We start from the raw sequence: 20126 nt of genomic DNA, 5'->3' as shown, positions 1-20126 counted from the left end.
TCTCATTCTCTCTCTCGCGTAGTGCCACCATGAATGCCCTTCTTTCACACAAGCTCTCAACTGTGATACAGCAAATATTTATGTTTTCCATTCTGTCTCCTAGGAAACTGTTTGAAACTTCATAATACAATTCTTGGAGCACAGATTGAATTACTTGAATGAGGAGAACTGTGTCGGTTTCCATGATTCGAGGGGCAGGGGAAACAGGGTTGGGGGTGGAGGGGGCCAGGGGTAGAGTGTGGAGTTACCAATACCACATTTCACACAAACTTACCCTCCAGGTTTGACTTAAGGGGAAAACACTACCCTCTCCAGTCTTTTTGACAAATGCTGAGCTTTACAATGTACAGTGCTTCGCCCACAGTTCCCTTGAGAGCAAAGTTCATGGCTGCCATTTCAAGCCACAGCGAGAGAAACTTAAGTTGCATAAGCAAGTAACAATTCCGTGACATCAACAGGTGGTTCTACCATCAGTCATAACAGACCAACATTACGCCTGGCTTGCATCTCACAGTTAAGCAAGCTGAGGATAGGGTGTTCAGTGGACTAAAAATGTAATAGGACATCATATTTCACAACGTGTCGATTTCATAAAACCAGGACAGCTTTTTCATAGTTTGACTGATTAACCGGGACCGGATGACATGTTCAGTGGGTCATTGTTTCAAAGTTACATTTTGGGTTCTCAATGTTTCTTGAGGGGAGGGTGGGGGCGTCGACAGAGTGCGTAGATGATACCATTATCTTCGGACATATATGTGTAGCGGAAGCTTCGCCATTGATTCATTGTAGCCTACATAACAACAATGATAAGTAAAGTTGTGAGATCTTATTCTAAGTAATTTGAAGAGCGATTAGAGTGTTATTAAGTATCCTTATTTTTTAATTAACATAATTTAAATAGGTTAATGTAAACAGAACACCCCTGCGGGTGAGGAATGGTTTGGCTGTATGCGGATATTGTAAGCATGTCGAAAGTGAACGGACTTGTGTGGAGAGTCCCTCGCCGTCTCCGCAAGTGTGTACACGGGTACGCATGAGGACCCGCTTGCAACCCTCCGGTCCTTTGTTGCCTTGCTCGAAGATGAGTTAAATTGAACTACAGAGTTGGCCAGGTACTTAGACATTTGAAATTACAACTTTTTGTCTGTTGATCTCTCAGAGTGTTTTTCCTCAACACGCATCAGCTTTCTATGTTATTACGCTGTACGCAAACAGTTGTAAACATTTAACAAGCAAGTTAAAGATCATAAACCTCGTAAATAATTAGAGCTCGATGGCTGTTTTTGTAGCTTTATAACATATTTGGATCCTAGTGTAGTAAAACGCTGTTTTGTTACAGGTAGGCCTAAATATGTGTTAAAATAAAGTTTTCCCTAACTGTTCTGTTGGCGAGTGGGCCATAGTCATTAGCATGACACATTACTGTTTTTACACAGCCTATATATGCTTGTCATTTAGTTTCATCCTTACAATAATCTTAATCGCTTTTGTTGTGATAGAAATATTTGTAACAGAATGCGTGATATCATTTCAATGCATTTTTCACCAACAAACTTTACACCATCTAAATTACTTCACCCACTACATTCCTCATGTCAGTAGCCGCATCTCGTAAGTTTTACTTTATTGTTTGTCATGTAGGCTACTTTATGATAATTGCTTACGTAGATCGCACGACATATATGGAGGATTCTGCCGTCTGCGTAAAATGGGATTCTGCCGTCTGCGTAAAACCAGCGCATGATCAATGCCTCTCCATGGACTAGCCTACAATGAGAAACGAAGCGAAGGGAGGCTGATGAAGAGATCACTCGCTTTGTTACTCTAGCAGACTCGGCTAGACGGGGACAAAAGCCTCCCCTGTCCTCCAGGCTCCTGTCCTGTTATTGGGATGGACGGAAAACTTTGTTCAAGTGCCTCACAACTGCCCGTGCCCGCCCCTCTCCCCCTACAGTGCCTCTCTTTTCTTCGACAGTGCGTGTTCGCGTACCTTTGTTTATGTACAATTTAACAGGAGCAGTGTGCTCGGGGCTGTGGCGTTATTAAGTGTTTATTTCACTCCAGGAATTAGTTTCAGGGAGAATAGGCTACTTTCAGCGCGTGCGAGCGTGCGTTTCGGCACAGCGCTTGTTCGCAGAGCGGAAACCATTGTAAGCGGCCTCGATGCTGGTGTGGTCGCTTTATCTCATCATATTGACATACACTTGCACGTGCACGCCGCAAGTTTTTTTTTTTTTGCAGTTTGTGGCATGACTCAATTAAAAATGTGAGAGTCCACGCACGCTCTTGCACGTATACGTTACAAAACACACGCGTAGGCTGCTCTCTCTCTCTCCCTCTCTCTCTCACTCACACACACACACACAACATACAGGCACACAGTACTTAACCCTAAAGTTGACTTTGACCTTATAATCTGTCTTGTGTCTCGTGTGGCTGTTCAAGTTTTTGTGAATTTGTGGTTTCATTCACAGGACTGGTTAGCTATGGCTGCCCTGTGTGTGTGTGTGTGTGTGTGTGTTCCAATTCCAGAGTTAATTGACAAGGGTAGAGAAGCCTTTAATTGGCATTTCTACCACAGCAACAAAGCAATAGGCCTCATGGTCAGACAGAGAAAGATGGCAGACCTGTTGACATCGTATAGTTTGTGTGTGAGCGTGTGCAGACAGAGAGATTGGCTTGTCTGGTTCACAGTACAACTTTTGCTATATCTTTGTTTTTGTGATATGAAACTAGCTTTGCTTTGGTTAATGTTATCTGTGCAGACATTACCTGGAAGGTTTTGCTTCATAACCTGAACATTACTGGGAAAGTCTCACAGAATATGTGAAAAATAGTGGCCTGGACTCACTCTCTCTAGGTATACTGTGTTTTGTGGAAAACAAAAGGACTACCCAGAGGAAGCAGGCAGCGGCTCGTCAAGCTTGTGTGTGTGTGTGTCTGATTCTGTGCATGGGTGCACGTGTGTGTGCTCTGGCCTGTGCCGTCTGTGGTATCATATTACACATAGTGTGTGTGTGTGTGTGTGTGTGTGCGAAGGAGAGTGTTTGACACAGAGAGAGACATATAACTCATAATTAGGTTGGTAGTTTGAGTGTGTCTGCCAATACAGCTTAAGTGCACTTAGTGTATGTGTGAGTGTGTGGGTGTGTGTGAGAGAGAGAGAGAGAGGGTGTGTATGCGTGTAAGTGTGCACATATGGATGCATCAATAGCAAATGTGAATGTAATAGCCATGCAGTATTTGAGCCCTGTTTCACACTCTTGGTTGATATCTGTTCTCATTAGTCATAGACTGCTGTGAGCAGAGCGCCATTTTACCTCCAGTCTTTACCCCTTCACGGTATCTCATCAGACTTTTCAGTGTTGCAGGCAGGCAGGCTTCGCGGTTCTGTCGTAGTTCACTGAGTTCTGCTACCTTTGACATGCACTCGCATAGGAAGGTCATCCAAGGCCCTTGGCTGTGGGTGCAGTGCTCAGGGGAAGAGGGCTGCATGGCAGCTCCTCGGGGGTGTCTCGGCCGCGTTAACCTGAGCTGGCCGCTGGGTGAGTGGCCAAGCGATTTGAGATGTGTCTGGATTCAATTCAATTTCAATTGAATGTGTCTGGATGTCTCATGAATGTTGATTGGCGCACTTGGGAGCGGCCTGTGTGTGTGTGTGTGTACCAACAGGCCCAGAGTAAGCTGTGTGTGTGTGTGTACCTACAGGCGCAGATTAAACTTTGTGTGTGCGTGCGAAAGAGGTCCTTTTCTCTCAGTCTCAATGGCATGGGGGTCATTGAAGACGACTGGGAGGTTTTCAAGCCAAGCCTCTCAGATTTGCTACCCTAATTTGCAAGGCTTTTGTGTCTGTGTGTGTGTGTGCGTGTGTGCGTGTGTGTGTGCGTGCGCGTGTTGGAGAAAGAGCAAGAGAGCAGGAGGATGTGTCTCAGAGAAGCTGTGTGTGTTTATGTGTAGTGGGGGTGGGGAGTGGGAGCGGGGGGCCAGCAGATAGAATGGGCCTGTTAGCCATGCCTGTCTTTGTGTGTCTGAACACACAATTCATTTTAATGGCCATCTATTCTTCTGTTGGAGCCTGCAGTCATAACCACCACATTCTGTGTGCTGCATTTTAAATACTGGGCCTGTTTCAGTAAGTCGTGTGTGTGTGTGTGTGTGTGTGTGTGTGTGTGTGTGAATGTGCATGCATGTGTCCGTGTGTGTGTGTGTGTGTGTGTGTGTGTGTGTGTGTGTGTGTGTGTGTGTGGGACAGGCTCACCCTCACTTGTGATTCTCTTGTCTGGACACTAGCAGATTAAAAGCAGGTGCTATCAGACATGGACATACATTTGCACACACATTACATAAGACAAACACACCAATACTTAAGGGTGAAAAACAATGAAGCTAGTTAGTCAGATAACTAATGACTAATGAATCCCTCCTGTCCCATTCCATGTCCACCTCTTTGGTCAGGGACTGGAGAGAAGGCTCTAGACACAGAAGTGACCTCATGGTTTGTTTTTTGTTAACATCATAAGACTCTTGTTATGAACGACAATGGGGGTATTATTATGCTCATTTTCCAATACCACAGAGACGTCCGTACGCGCGCGCACACACACACACACACACACGCACGCACGCACACACGCACACGCACACACGCACACACGGACTCACTTACTCATACTCAAAACCACACATGCACATACACTGTTAGAGACATTCATGATGGCCTTAACATCCTATATAGGAGCGGAATGGAAAGTTCTCGAGGGGAGGTAATGTGATGTAGGCCGGGTATTAGCGGATCAGGGCAACAGCATCGAAACTCTGGTGAATCACACAGCAGATATGCATGGCTTTGTCTGACAGCTGAAAGTGTGTGTGTGTGTGTGTGTGTGTGTGTGTTAACGCGTGCTTGCATGTATATGAGTGTGTTGTTAACATCGTACAAACCGCAGCAATCTCTGTAGTCATATCAAAGCATCTGTTGAACAACGTACACAGTGTAGAAGGTAAACTCTCAGTGGAATTATGTATTGTGGAGACATGCTGATGCATTATTTATGAGGAGAAGTAGATCCCCATGCCAGTCTGGAGGCTCCTTACTCTTACCTGGCTCCAGGCCAGACGCAGGAGCCCAGACCTGACACACGACCACACCAACACAGGCGCCTGTACAGTCACACAATTCACACCCTTATTCACGCACACACATGCACATGCACATACACGCACATACACACACACACACACACACACACATACACACTGTGTAGAAAAGGTTTCATTTAGCTGTAGTTATCTTTCTGATTTGAAATCCTAACCTCTCTCTCTTTCTCTTTCACTCACACACACATTCTCACTCACACACACATACACCCACACTATATGCAGTCTGCCTCTATAGGTACACTAGGAGGAATGTGTGTGTGTGTGTGTGTGTGTGTGGAGGGGGTATCCTCTTAAGAGATGGAGATTCCTGAAAGGCACTCAGCTCTAACCACAAAATCACCCAGCGACTTGAGCAATGCTTTCAGCTTCAAACAGCAGTACATGTTTGTAGGATTCACCGTTTGTAGGATTCAGGTGTGTGTGTATGAAAGAGAAAGAGAGAGAGAGAGAGAGTGTGTTTGTGTGTGTGTGTGTGTGCGAGCACACATGTCTGTTAGTGCGTGTTGATTTGCATGTTTATGATGTTGTTATGACTAGCTTACAACCAACAGATTAACAGGTGCTCTTAACTTTGAATTATTTGAAGTAAAACATTCTTTAGGGGAAAATTCCTGTGGCTACAGCCATTAAAGAAATGCCCTTCAGTATCGAGCAAGCGAACACAAAAATGCAGACTTCTTTTCTCTCTCTCTCTCTCTCCCTCCCCCATCCCCCCTCTCTCTCTTTCTCTCTCAGTAGGCTGCTTTCCTCAGAAGTTGTTCAATCATGATATTCTTTAGCAGTTGGCAGTGTGCTGGGTGGCACAGGGGATTATGGGAGCTGATTGCTCTCCTATTCTTGACTTTTATTCTTTTGAGTTAAAAAGAATAAAATTCTTTTGAGTGCCCCCCCTTGTTTAGCTACTTCTGTTGAGTGTGTGTGTGTGTGTGTGTCACGCATACACACACACATCACACAATGTCGTGACACCACGCAAATTCTTCCCAGGTGCTTTGTAACCAAACCCAAATGGTGAGAGACACCCAATACCAGGCAGCACCTGAAAAGGCACCATTTAGGTGTCCATTTATCTGCCAGTAGACAATTCCAGCCAGTCTGAGTGCCATACCTGTTCAGCCCTGCCCGTCTAAATAGCCAGAGCCTACAGCAGCGACAGGCAAGGCGAGATGTTCCAACGCAATACCATCAGCTGGAATGTCTTATCACTGTGCTACGTGATGGGTGATATAACTAATCTCAGTGCAACTATAGCCAACTGCTCACTGCTGTTTACTAGTTGTATTGCCAATGTCAAATGGGTGTGTTTGTTGCTGAAGCAGTATATATGGAATTAGAAAGATATTGAAATTGTGTGTGTGTGTGTGTGTGAATGCCCCATAGTGAGCTAAACTGGGTGCTAGATTAGCAGCAAACCTGCGGTGAACTTGAGGCGGTGGACACACTCCGTGTTAGCGGTGTGTATTGTGTGTCTTGTTGGATGGTGTGTTAGCAGTGTGTGTCTTGTTGGATAGTGTGTTAGCAGTGTATTAGCAGTGTGTGTCTTGTTGGATAGTGTGTTAGCAGTGTGTGCCTTGTTGGATAGTGTGTTAGCAGTGTATTAGCAGTGTGTGTCTTGTTGGATAGTGTGTTAGCAGTGTATTAGCAGTGTGTGTCTTGTTGGATAGTGTATTAGCGGTGTGTGTCTTGTTGGATAGTGTGTTAGCGGTGTGTGTCTTGTTGGATAGTGTGTTAGCGGTATGTTAGCAATGTGTGTCTTGTTGGATAGTGTGTTAGCGGTGTGTCTTGTTGGATAGTGTGTAAGCGGTGTGTTATGGTAGGTTTCCACACAGTGAAACACGTTTGATGACTGCAGTGTCTAGCCAGTGGTGGCAAGTGAGCTAATTAGGCTATCAGCTAGTTCAAAAGTTTAAGTACTTAATGAAGATATACTGGGGTTTTTATACCTCGACTAAGTTGATGTTGCCTATAAACAACAATTCAAGTTCATAGAAATAACAAGGTCAATAAGACATAATATATTTCATACCTGTGTTGCAGCATGTAGCCTAGCTGCCTGGTCAGGCTTACAATGAAATGCAATGTCTGGAAATGCTAGCAGTTGGCCTGTCGGCTATCTGAAAAGTTTGAGTGTTTAAACTAACACATACAGTGGTCTATTTAGTGGTGTATGTGCACTGACTAAGTTCGTGTGGCATATAAACTACAATTCGTGTTGATACAGGTAGTCTCCGTGGCTCCGCCATCTTGGTCAGACTTTTTTGTAACTCCCGCATCCAAGCATAACACCTGGGGCCTCAACACCTGGGGCCTCATGTACAAAGACTTGCGTGGATTTCATACTAAAACATTGCGTAAGTGCAAACCTGAAAAGTAGCGTACGCACAAAAAAATCCTAATGGATGAAACTGTGCGTACGCAGCATTCCACGCAGCCTTTCTTTGTACATCCTAATTAACGTGAAATTAAGTGTACATGCACGAGCATTACACTCCACCCTCTCTCCTGCCTCAATCACACTCATTTTAATATGCTAACTAGAAGGCCACTCGAGCGCAGACCTCCGCGAAGACAAAATGGCCTATCCCGCAATATTAATAATAACAATGAAAACTCATTTGTGGATCCATTCATACTCGAACCTGCTCCAAAGTTTAATCATTGAAATCATCAAATTAATAAAACAAAAGTTTATCTCCAGCGAATGCGAGGTAGAAGTGTTTATCAGACGAAATGGCAAGAATCTTACGTCTTTATCATCTGTAATTAATAACAAAAAAACAGTAGGCCTAGTGGCAGAGCGTAGCAGTGGCTAGCTATAGGGTCAGAGACCGTGGCAGAATTATTGGTCAGTCTGCAAGTAGGTGACGGGGGTTATAATAACTGGGTTTGATGCATTTGAACCATTACAAAAGCAACTGCATTAATTAAAAACATTAAATCAATGCGTGTCCAAGTAGGCTACCACGCGCGGCACTTTCGAGTGGAATAAACAAAAGTTGATCCAGGCCACATATACAACATTCGATTTCTAGATATATTTGCACACAAGTGTGACAACAATAATGTGAATGCTTACTTTCGAGGAAAGTCAAAGTATCCTATGCAGTCAATCACACTAAGGAAAATATAGCTTTTATCCGCGCTTATTAGTCAGCCTATCTATTCTATCAATATGTGTAGGCTATAGGTTTCACATTCCCCTTTAATTCATATCCTCTAATAAGTCTACAGTTGTCATTACAGATAGGTTGTTGGATAAGAATTTGAGCATGTTGCATGTCCATTTAAATAGAAACATAGGCCTACTTTCGAAGTGTTATCATTTTTTATAACCCACGTTTCACAATATACTGTGCAAATAAAGGCCTAGACTTCGCGATCAACTATGTTGTTGCGCTTCGTTGCCTCTAAGTGTAAGCCAACTGGCGATACACATTGGAAATGTCGTCACGCCAGACATGAAGTTTGCGTGGAGGACCGCCCATTCTCGCGTTCAAGTCAGTCTTCCGTTACATCGGGCGTGGCGTGAGAAGTGGCGTCGCCTTGCATTTCTGTCGCGTCGCAAGCTTTGTACATGAGGCCCCTGGACCTGATTGGTTCTCGAATGGTCCTCATTTGAATAAAGTTAAACTTTCGTCAACTTTGTTTCGCTTGCCTCTGCGATTCGCTCTCATTTCTCCCAACCAGGGCGAATTTCGTCTTCATTCAACCTCAATAAAGAGTGAAGCACTTCGGAGTGTGTTTTTCTGTTTATCATCGTAGTTCTTTTTTCGCAGCCAGAAAAAACAGTTTACTCTGGAGTTGAGCGCACCTGCTTTGCCTGAACCATACATACACATACACATACATACACACACACATACACAACACATACACAACTGTCTTGTTGGGTAGTGTCTAAGCGGCGTGTTAGCGGTGTGTGCTGCTGTGTGTCTTGTTGGATAGTGTGTTGGCGGTGTTAGCGGTCTGTGTCTTCTTGGATAGTGTGTTAGTGGTGTGTCTTGTTGGATAGTGTGCTAGTGGTGTGTTAGTGGTGTGTCTTTTTGGATAGTGTGTTAGTGGTGTGTCTTTTTGGATAGTGTGTTAGCGGTGTGTCTTGTTGGATAGTGTGTTAGCGGTGTGTCTTGTTGGATAGTGTGGTAGTGGTGTGTCTTGTTGGATAGTGTGTTAGCGGTGTGTGTTAGCGGTGTGTCTTGTTGGATAGTGTGTTAGTGGTGTGTCTTGTTGGATAGTGTGTTAGCGGTGTGTCTTGTTGGATAGTGTGGTAGTGGTGTGTTAGTGGTGTGTCTTGTTGGATAGTGTGTTAGCGGTGTGTGTTGCTGTGTGTCTTGTTGGATAGTGTGTTAGCGGTGTGTCTCGTTGTGTTTGGATTCTCATTAATCTCATTATGGTTTTGGTTCCTCCTCGAGTGTCTTTGTGTGGTTGTCCTCTTCTGTTGTGTGTGCAGTTCCAGTTTGTTTATGGAGGAAGGAAAGGTTGTTCCAATGGAATAAGCACATGAGGATGAGGTGTGTGTGTGTGTGTGTGTGCTTCAATGATTAACATCAGCGTTTTTTGCTATCTGTTCATTTTCCTGAGCCTGTGCCATTAGCACGCACGCACACACACACAGACATACACAGACACAAACACACACACACACACACACAGTCTCAGAGCCTGTTCTTTATCTGTGCTCTGACTAAAGTCCATGTCTGGCCCTGGTCTGTTCCGGACACACACACACACACACACACACACACACACACACAGTCTCAGAGCCTGTTCTTTAGCTGTGCTCTGACTAAAGTCCATGTCTGGCCCTGGTCTGTTCCGGGCACACACACACACACACACACAGTCTCAGAGCCTGTTCTTTAGCTGTGCTCTGACTAATGTCCATGTCTGGCCCTGGTCTGTTCCGGGCACACACACACACACACACACACACACAGTCTCAAAGCCTGTTCTTTAGCTGTGCTCTGACTAAAGTCCATGTCTGGCCCTGGTCTGTTCCGGACACACACACACACACACACACACACACTCACTCACCTCCTTCTGTCATCTCACTTCACTTCTGATCTGGATCTTACCCCAAGGGGACCTTTTTCTCTTTTTAATTAATGTGTGTGAGAACGAAAAAGAGGAAGAGAGAGGGTGTGTGTGTGTGTGTCTGAGAGAGAATGAGTGAAAGAGAAAGAGATGATATGTGTGCGAGTGTTCTTATTCGTGCTTTCCGTGTGGGTGTGTGTGTGTGTTTGTGTGAGTGAGTGAGTGAGTAAAAGACAGAGAGATACTGTGTGTGGGTGCATGCGTGTGTGTGTGTGTGTGTGTGTGTGTGTATGACTGTCGGTTCTGTAGCTCTGGTTGGGCCACTGGCTGACAGACTGACTTGTGTGTATTTATGGAGAGGATTAACCTGTCTGTGGTGCTGTGGAGTAATCCAGCTTTGCCCCGCGCTGGGCGCTCTGTACTCTGTGCAGCTCAGCTCAGCTAGCGTTTCCGCTAGAATGGTTATAGCAGCTGTGGGTTCCTTTGAAGCTCTTTCACATTACCCCCTGGCCAACACCACGGGGCTGATGTGTACCGAGCTGGTAGAAGGTCACGCACGCGCTCACACACATGCACACATGCACACACACACACACACACACACACACAGAGGCACAAGTAGGCTCATGCCTCTAGTCTACTGTTCATCCACGCCCAGATCTTCTGGTTTTAGGTGGTGCCGTGTGAATAGATTGTTAGGCACACTTTTGGGTGTGTGTGTGCATATGAATGTGCATTGGTCTAGAAGTATTTGCCATTATATGTGCCTTGGGCTGTTTTCAACTCGACCACACTGTTTGTAAACTCTAAACTAATGTGGTTTCTCTCTGTTTGTGTGTGTGTGTGTGTGTGGTCTATGCAGGGACTGGAGGCTGTGTCACACACACACTCCTGAGGCCTTTCCCTCAAAGAACGCCAACACCTCTATCCTCACCCAACATGGCCGCCCCAGGACCCCTTCCTCTCATGCACAGCGACGTTCAGGAACACTCAGACGTGTTACCATGGTGATCCTCTACTCCAAAACACTGGAAATAAAGAAGGGCGTGGACAATGTAAGCTCAAACACAGACACAGACACACTCACAGTCAGTCACAGTATGGCCATTATACATGGTTAGATATACGAGTCATTGCTAAAGCATTTGTCAACTCTGCAGACTGTTGTAGACTCACATATAGGTCACTCTATGACATTTGCAGATTACTAAACAGTCCTCCTTACATTACAGTTAGATATTTATTGTCATTATTCTGTCAATTAATTAATTAAGTGTAAGCTGAACAGATACGTGTTTAGACCCCTCTTGAAAGACCAAAAACAGGACAACTCAAAAATATATGAAGATGAACACATTTAAAAGCTGTCAGATGCCATTAGCTCAGTGCGTTTAGTGCGGGTCTGCATCTTAACTGTAAACAGGCAAACACACTCTCAAGCACGATAATTCCAGTGATTTAAGTATGTTTTTACACTTTGGAGTGTGTTTTTCTGTTTATCATCGTAGTACTTCTTTCGCAGCCAAAAAAAAAAAAAAAAAACGGTTTACTCTGGAGTTGAGCGCACCTGCTTTGCCTGAACTCACATAATCCGATGGTGACAGTCAGTCATGCAAGGTCAGGTGGAGTTCTGTTAATGCAGTTAGTTGAACTCAGCTGTCAGCAAAGGTAATGTGCATGACACTGACTGTTAACACTTAAAGTGTAGACCAAGTCAGGCATGAAAGGTAACTAACCACGATGGAATTATTGCTGCCGGCATTAAGTGTTCAACAGGAGAGACGTGCATCCTGATTAAATGATTCTGGGAATCAAATGGTTGTGTGTGTGTGTGTGTGTCTTTGCAGCATGAGCCCAGCACCATGAGCAAAGGGACCGCACTCTTCTCCTGCAGCTCAGTGGGTGAGTCTCACACACACACACACACACACACGCCATCTCTCTTTTACTACCTGTTTTCTAAGTTCTCTGAGCCAGTCTAGTGCAGGCTATAGAAAGTGTATTGCATTATATTCACATCCTCCTACCCCTCTCCTCTCCACCCTCCCCCTGACGGCTACCGTCCCTGACACACCCTCTGTCATGTCACCTGTCCCCTGCTGTGCTGTGCCATGCCGTGCCGTGCCCGTCACCCCCAAGGCACGCGAACAAGCCTCTCTTGTTTCGCTGGGAGGTGTAGGGAACGGTCTAATTCCTCCCAGAGTGTTTCGTTTTCGCCTGGTGCATTGTTTCTGTGCATTTTGGAGAATTCCGTTAAAATGTCAACGTGTGGGCCTCTCCTCCGTGCACTCCAAAAAGGATAGTGTGCCGCTACAGACCACTTGGCTTATGGACAAGACCCCCCAGAGATGTCGACAATGCTTGCTGGGCACCTACTGGGTGTCCTATCAAAAGGCCCCTTTTTTAGGCTGCGGACAAGCATCCTTGTGCCTGCATGCACTCGGAGCCGACAGACACTCTCTCTCGTGCGCGTGCATGCACGGAGCCGACAGACACACACTCTCTCGCGCGCGCGTGCATGCACTTAGAGCCGACAGACACACACTCTCGCGCGCGCGTGTGTATGCATTTAGAGCCGACAGACACACTCTTGCGCGCGCGCGTGCATGCACTTGGAGCCGACAGACACTCTAGGCCTTGCTGTGCGCTGTGCCCTGTGTGCTGTGGGCCTCCTTGTTCTGGAGGGGATGTGGAGAGGACACTGTGGCCTCAGTTGTACTGCACTGAAGGCCTCTGTTGGACGAGCAGAGGAGGACTAGTGACTGTCAGATTACTCTCTCTCTTTCTCTCTCTCTCTCTCTCTCTTTCCCCCTCACTCCCTCTCTGTCTCTTCCTCTCTCCCTCTCTCTAGTGAGTGTGTATTTGTGCATGTTAATGAATGGTTTATGACTGTGTCAGTGTGTGTGTTTCATTGTATATATGTGTGTGTGTGTTATGGTGTGTGCTTGTCGGTATGTCTGTTTGTGATCATTTGAATCTGTGTGTGCATGTGGCAGTAGTAGTTATTGTGTATGACCATGTGTGTGTTTGTGTATGTATTTACATGTGTGTAGATGTGGTTCATGTACACATTTGTGTGTTTATGATCGCTCATGTGTGTATTGGTGAGATAGGGTTGGCTGGCACAAGTGTGGACTTGTGGGCTATGTATGTGTGGATGTGTGTATGTGTGGACTTGTGGGCTATGTATGTGTGGATGTGTGCATGTGTCTTTTGTGGCTTGTGTGTGTGTGTATCAGAAGCAGACTACTAGCTAGCATGTGTGGTTTCTGTGTTCATGACTAATTATAGTATTATATAATTAGTATATAATATAGATATTATAGTATGTCGTGTGTGTGTGTGTGTGTGTGTGTGTTTGTGTCTTTGCCCTTGTCTGATACATATATCAGAAAAGAGTCCAGAAAGCATGTCCATTGCTGTAGGCATGTGTAATTACTTTCGTGCTGTAGGTATTGTTTATTAATGACTGCTTGTATGTGTGTGTGTGTGTCTGTGATTGTATTGTGTTTGTGTTGTGTGACTGTGTGTGTGTGTGTGTGTGTGTGTGTGTGTGTGTGTGTGTCTGTGTGTGTGTGTGTGTGTGTGTGTGTGTGTGTGTGTGTGTGTGTGTGTGTGTGTGTGTGTGTGTGTATCAGAGGGAGAGCGTTGGCTGGCCCTGGCAGGCGGCTGTGTCCAGCCTGAGAGTGTCCACCAGGAGGGAGGATTATGGGAGGCTCTGCCCGCTCCCCCCCAGCCTGCAGTCCGCACGGCCGCCAGCGCGCTCACACACCTCATCCAGGACCTGAGCCTGGACGAGGCCCGTGCCTCGGCCCTCCCACACATACACACACACGGCCACACACACAGCAACGCGGCAGCGCCGCCCTCCAAGCGCCAATGCCGCTCGCTGTCCTCCGATGAGCTGATGTGGGGGAGTGGAGTGGGACCGGGCAGCCGCTCGTCCTTCTCGTTGTCGTCGTCGTCTCCGTGGCGACCGCAGGGCTCGCGTGTCTGGTCGTGGGTGGAGAAGCGGCGCTGGCACAGCGGGCCGCCCATGCAGCGGAGCTCTAGCGTCAGCCTGCCCTCGCGCGCACACACACACGCACACACACACCACCACCACCACTCCCACGGCCGCTCGCACACACTCCCACTGGACCTGCAGCCCATGGCCACCACGCCGCTGCTGCTGCCGCTCTGCCACACGGACGCGGACGCTGCCGGCGCCGGACCGCAGCTGGGGACCGAGGCCAGGGCCGAAAGGGGTCAGGGGCCGTTGCCACGGAGCCGCTCGCAGCCCTGCGTGCTGAGCGAGAAGAAGGTGGCGGGGATGAAGAGGAGGCGAGCGGACGAGCACAGTAGCCAGGAGGCCAGACCCTCACTGGACCTGGCCAAAATGACCCAGGTACAAACACACACACACACACACACACACACACACACACACACACACACACACACACACAAGCACAGCACAGCACAGCACAGCACAGCACATACACACACACAGTCTTCAGATGACTAGACAGGCCTTTTGAATATGAGAGGAACTGGAAGATTTACAGTGGTGTGAAAAAGCGTTTGCCCCCTTCATCATTTCTATTTTTTTGCATGTTTGTCACACTTGCATGTGTTTCTTGCACACATGTTTCAGATCATCAGAACAAACAACTTAATTATGATTCAAAGATAACACAAGTAAACACAAAATGTAGTTTTTAGATGAAGGTTGTTATTACAGTTTTTTCTGATTGCTTAAGCACATTTTTTGTAACTATGGCTTTTTTTGCAAAACTCTGCACACAAATAGGAAAACCTTTCACCCAATCAGCAAAACATTGTAGTTCTCTTACAAAAGCTAACACACCTTGCTGAACTCACCTTCGTAAATATGGTGTTTTCCTATCAAACAGTAAACACAAGCCATCACAATAGTAAGCACACAATGTGCCAACTACACACTGATGGTATGAATAAAAAACACATCTGGCTTTTGCTTTCTCTGTGCACAAGGTAGACTATGTCAGGTGTTGAGGTCATACTTTTTGTCATAGATCTGTAAACATACAGGGATCCAAACATCAAGTATTGGTGTTTGGTGTCAAAACACAAAATAGCAATTTCACTGAGACAAAACAAATCAGTCTACATCGGGTCGTCTCTCTCAAAATTTCGTTTTTTTTTTGCCTGTAAAGGGCTATTTCTTTCTCTTCTTACCCTTCCTCTTCCCCCACCTCATCCTCCTCTTGCTCCTCCTTGTCCTTATCCTCTAACTTCACCTCCTTGTCCTTGTCATCCTCTCCCTCTCACTTCTTCACCTCCGCGTCCTCTTCCTCCTCCTCTTCCTCCTACTTCTTCACCTCCACGTCCTATTCTTCAGCCTCCTCTAATTCTTACTCTTCTCACTCTTCCTGCTCCCTCCATTGTACATTACCTGTGGCTTATTTATAGTGCCTAGGCTGATTGCAAAGTGAATTATCTAAAACAGTTTTCACGTGAGAAAGTGTGCCAGAGAGTTGGCAAAATAGTGTAAATACAGTAATAGCCATACATTTGTATAGAGTTGCTAGGAGTGTGTTAATCATTTGGAAATTGAGTGAAAGCATGAGTTGTGTTTACAGTTCCGCAAAAATAGTGCTGTGCAGTGAATTGTGCCTACAGTTGTGCAAAGTGTGTGTTACAAAATTGCAAACTGAGTGCAAAGCAGTGTTTGTGCTTTTAGTTTTGTGAACTCAGTGAGTGGTTTTGCTATAAGTATTAATAGTTTTAGAAATTGTGCTATAAGAATCACGGTTGTGTTTAAGCATTCAGAAAAAACTGTAATAAGGGAAAACAAAATCCAATGATCATACACCACTATAGGTGTGTGTTCATTTTTGTCTTTCATTCTAACTTGACCTCCTTATTTCTCTCTTGCTGTCGTCCTTTTTTCCTCTGTGGATGTGTCTGAATGTGTGGTTTGTCTCCCTTGCCTTGGAGTCTGTCCATGACCATGTGTCTGCTTCTCTGCTCTCTGAAGACCTGAGTCCTGAGACCAGAGCACCCGGTAGCCTTGAGCAGTCTGTGTTTGTTTGTGACTGTTTTCATGGAAGATCAGGAAAGCCAGGTCAGAGGGGTTTCAGAAAGGCTTGGTTCTCTCCACAAACCTATGTTTCCAGAATCTCACACTGGAATGTGCGCGTGTGTGTGTGTGTGTGTGTGTGTGCGTGCGTGCGTGTGAGACAGAGACAGAGAGAGAGAGAGAGAGAGAGAGAGAGAGAGAGAGAGAGAGAGAGAGAGTGGTGTTGAAGGGAAGGATGGAATGCACAGGCAGCTGGCTGGAGAGGGAGAAAACGATGGGCTGATCAGGGCTGGGAGGATTGTGTTGACACGGCGCTGCCACAGATACGCTGAATGTGGAAACTTGAGGCCACTCACAACCTGTAGAGAGAGAGAGAGAGAGAAAGAGAGAAAAAGAGAGAAAGAATGAGTGGGAGTGATAGAGGGGATTCCTATGCTGACTGTTTTTATGAAACGAGAAGCAGAGAGAGAGAGAAAAAATCAGTCAGAGTCAGTGAGTGAGTTTGAAACTGGGAGGCAGAGCTAGCAAGATTTCGGAGATATTTGTGGATTTCCGATGTTGGAATTCTAAGGATTCGTCAGCTGTTCAGCCACTGAATTTGTGAATCAGGAATTTGGCATATGTGTGACATGCGTGTGTTCGTGTGTGTCTGTGTGTGTCTGTGTGTGTCTGTGTGTGTGTGTGTGTGTGTGTGTGTGTGTGTGCGTGTGTGCGTGTGTGTGTGCGCGTGTGTGTGCGTGTGTGTGTGTGCTTGTCTGACAGCGAGAATAAAATTGCAGGGTAAAGTCAGTATTTATTTGTCCATAAATCTTGCAAGGTGGCAGATCACTGGCACTGTCTGGACTCCTAGGCTATTAATACAAACTCACTGGCAAAAGTTCAAGGTTATAAACCTATTACACACACACACACACACACACACACACACACACACACACATACACACACACACATGACAGATAAACACAAACATGTACACACTTGACACACTTCATTCCAGGAATGGAAAGCATGGTGATCATAGCTGAACATCACTTAGTGATGGGAGTGTGAGAATAGTTAGATGGGTTAGATGGTTTGTGTGTGTGTGTGTGTTTGTGTGTGTGTGTGTGTGCCAGGGGTGGACGGGTGGGTGGGATTGTTTTCGGGGGGGTCCAGAGCAAACTGGGGATTTCCAGATGAAGGGTCCACGCCTCCCATGATGGAATGTTATCCAATCTGGGAAAGCTTCCTCTTCTGGACTACCCTTCCTCCACCACACACACACACACACACACACACACACACACACACACACACACACACACACACAAACACTCTGTCAGACAAGGACGGGGACAAGTGTTGTGTGTGGTTTAGTGTGCATGCAGTTTGCACATGAAAGATGCCACAGTGGTTATGTTAGGCGTGGCCGCTGGTGCAAGCTAACAGAAAGGCTCAAACACACACACACACACACACACACACACACACACACAAAACTGCAGAATTGGTCTCACTACTACAGAGAACCAGGAAGTGTGTAGGTTGGTGTGTGGGCTGGGTGTAAACCTGGCTGTTCGTGTCTGGTGAACATTGTTATGTCAGTAGTTACACGCAGACCAGATCCACTTGCAGGCCATTAAAGTCCATCCAAGCAGACACGCTTCATGAGTCCCCCCACCTCACTAATTACTAGCAGGGATTTCCCCTCAAGAGCAGTTGAAGTTGTGTGATTACTAGGTGGTGTTGCCTTACAGTGGGATTGTATAAAATAGATTAAATTACAGATATTTAGCAGATGCTTGCTACGGACATGCAACGGCGGGAAATGTTTGACACATAGAATTAGAAAGAAATAGCTCAAACTTATTGATGCGTAGCTTAGCTTGTTGCTAATTGCTGTCTCTATTGTCAATTTGTGTTCACAGAAACAGCACTTCCACAGTTTGAGCTGCCCGAGGTTCTCATTCTTTGAGACTTGTCACTCACCTGTTGACCCGCCCCCTTCCATCATTCCCAGTCACTCAGAGACCACGCGCACCTGCCCGTCTGGCTTAGGGGCTGGATTTGGGCGGGGCTTGCACCAGAGAGGCGGTGATGGGGATGGGGATTCGTCCAATGAGGAAGAAGACACCGACTCGGCCTGTAGCGTGGGCTCAAGGTGTGACACCCCTAACAGGGGCGAGGAAGAGGAGGATGAGGAAGAAGATGAGGAGCATGGAACATTCTGGAAAGGCAGCAGCAGGGCGGAGGAGAAAGACGCATTGTGTGAGTTGGATGGAGAGCTGGATATCGAACAGATTGAGAGGAACTGAGCATGTTGATCTTTAAGAAAGTAACAAAACAAAAAAAACAAAAAAAACTTGGGATGGATACAGCAAGTCGTACTGCTCTGGTGGCGGACTTTGGAATGTGAGAATGCAAACCTGGAATGCTCTGTGGACTGGACTTCCAATTCTATCTCCTCCTCTGTTCTGTTGTGACTGTGTCTTTTCTTACGGAGAGCTTCTGGCTCCTGAAAGAACGATGGATAAAGGAATAATAAAATGTTTCCTTCCTGGAATTCTCGTTTCCATTCATCCTCATGTTCCTCTCTATCCATCCATCTTTTTCTGAAAATCTGATTTTAGAACTTATGCATACAAATAACAAGACAGTTGGACTGATTCTCCCTGAGTATTGGGGTTTCGTGAAGACCTGGATGGGAGCGGGGAACTGTGTGGACTGAAGTGAATGCTAGTTGTTTATTTAGTAAGGTTCTTATTTAAATGAACCGCTCTGATTGCTACCTTGTCTTTGAGGTCGTTGGGACTGATGGCAAAACCTTCACAAACTATCTGTTAATCAAAAGGTTCCTCTGGATTGTGTTGGTGTATAATTCAGTTGAGTGTGTGTGTGTGTGTGTGTGTGTGTGTGTTTGTAAATCCACACAAATGAAAGTGCTGTTCATTTTGGTCTTGTTTGCAAGCAGCTCTACAAACTGAAGCCTACTGCTTGAGAATGTAAGCACTAGTCCCTTGTCTGTTTTTCCCCATGGATGTTGACTTGTATCCAGGCCAGTGGAAAGTTACCGCAGAGGTTAAAAGTTTGCCTGTCTTATGGAGCAATGTACAGATGTAAGCAGGACGTTAGCAAGATGGTGACACAAAACCCTGAGACGCATAGATCTGCATAAGTGTTAAAACTAAATGAAAAGCTTGGAATCTGCTGGGTTTGTGTGTGTAATAGTTGAATGGGAATATTGAAGTTCTTCTTCTTGTCTTAATACTTCATATGAATCACCTTCATTCACAAGATGTATGGCTGAAATTCAAGATGGCTTCCAGCATCAGTTTTAGCAACAGAAGTCTCTGTTCAAAGCCTTTCACTTCATTTACATTTACAAAACGGTGTGAACAGCATATTTTTGTTTTCTTGAATGGTAAGCAAACAAAAACAAACAAAACAAACAAAAAACAAACCTCACAAATGAACACTGAATCTCAGCATTGAAGTGCCTCATAATAGTGACGTATATTTTTCTAATTCTGACTATTTTGTAATCTTTCTCATGTTTGCTTTAGCAGACTAAGCTACGAAGCAGAGACTGTTGTCCTTCTCCCTCTGTAAGGGAACTAGGTGGAAAAATAAAAGAGAGAAAAAGTTCAACCCCCGCCTCTGTCCTCTCTGTGTCTCTGCTGGGTTTCCTTGGCTCTGTGCTCCCGAATGCCCCCACTGTTGAAGGATCTGTTTTTGGGAAGCTCCCCCCGAGGCCCCCCTGGACGTCCCTCTGAGCGTTGCATAATCAATGACCAAACGCAGACTCACAACCATTATCTCACGGGTAAATCTGTAAGCAGGATTTTAGCGTGTAAGCAAACACAGCTCTCATGACCATGAGATATATGTACCGGTATCTGTGTGT

General features: G+C 45.8%; 1 protein-coding gene across 1 annotated transcript; it reads left to right on the top strand.

Annotated features, from left to right (window-relative positions):
• Positions 1–884: 884 nt before the first annotated feature.
• Positions 885–19870, top strand: LOC125311673 (protein FAM53B-like). Its single transcript, XM_048269939.1, has 5 exons — positions 885–1115; positions 11060–11252; positions 12045–12099; positions 13836–14584; positions 18151–19870. The coding sequence occupies exons 2-5, from the start codon at positions 11202–11204 to the stop codon at positions 18535–18537; spliced, it is 1242 nt and encodes a 413-aa protein (XP_048125896.1). The 5' UTR covers positions 885–1115; positions 11060–11201; the 3' UTR covers positions 18538–19870.
• The last annotated feature ends 256 nt before the right edge of the window (positions 19871–20126 follow it).

Source organism: Alosa alosa, chromosome 18, assembly GCF_017589495.1.
Source record: "Alosa alosa isolate M-15738 ecotype Scorff River chromosome 18, AALO_Geno_1.1, whole genome shotgun sequence".
NCBI lineage: Eukaryota > Metazoa > Chordata > Actinopteri > Clupeiformes > Clupeidae > Alosa > Alosa alosa.
The sequence above is the reverse complement of the archived record's forward strand: the minus strand, read 5'-3'. Positions and strand labels throughout refer to the sequence as shown.

What these genes read in the sequence shown, in the direction of transcription:
- LOC125311673 (XM_048269939.1), top strand. Translation starts at nt 11,202, where the DNA reads ATGGTGATCCTCTACTCCAAAACACTGGAAATAAAGAAGGGCGTGGAC. An exon ending in TAAAGAAGGGCGTGGACAAT is followed by an intron (nt 11,253 to 12,044) that starts GTAAGCTCAAAC and finishes GTGTCTTTGCAG; the next exon opens with CATGAGCCCAGCACCATGAG. An exon ending in CTTCTCCTGCAGCTCAGTGG is followed by an intron (nt 12,100 to 13,835) that starts GTGAGTCTCACA and finishes TGTGTGTATCAG; the next exon opens with AGGGAGAGCGTTGGCTGGCC.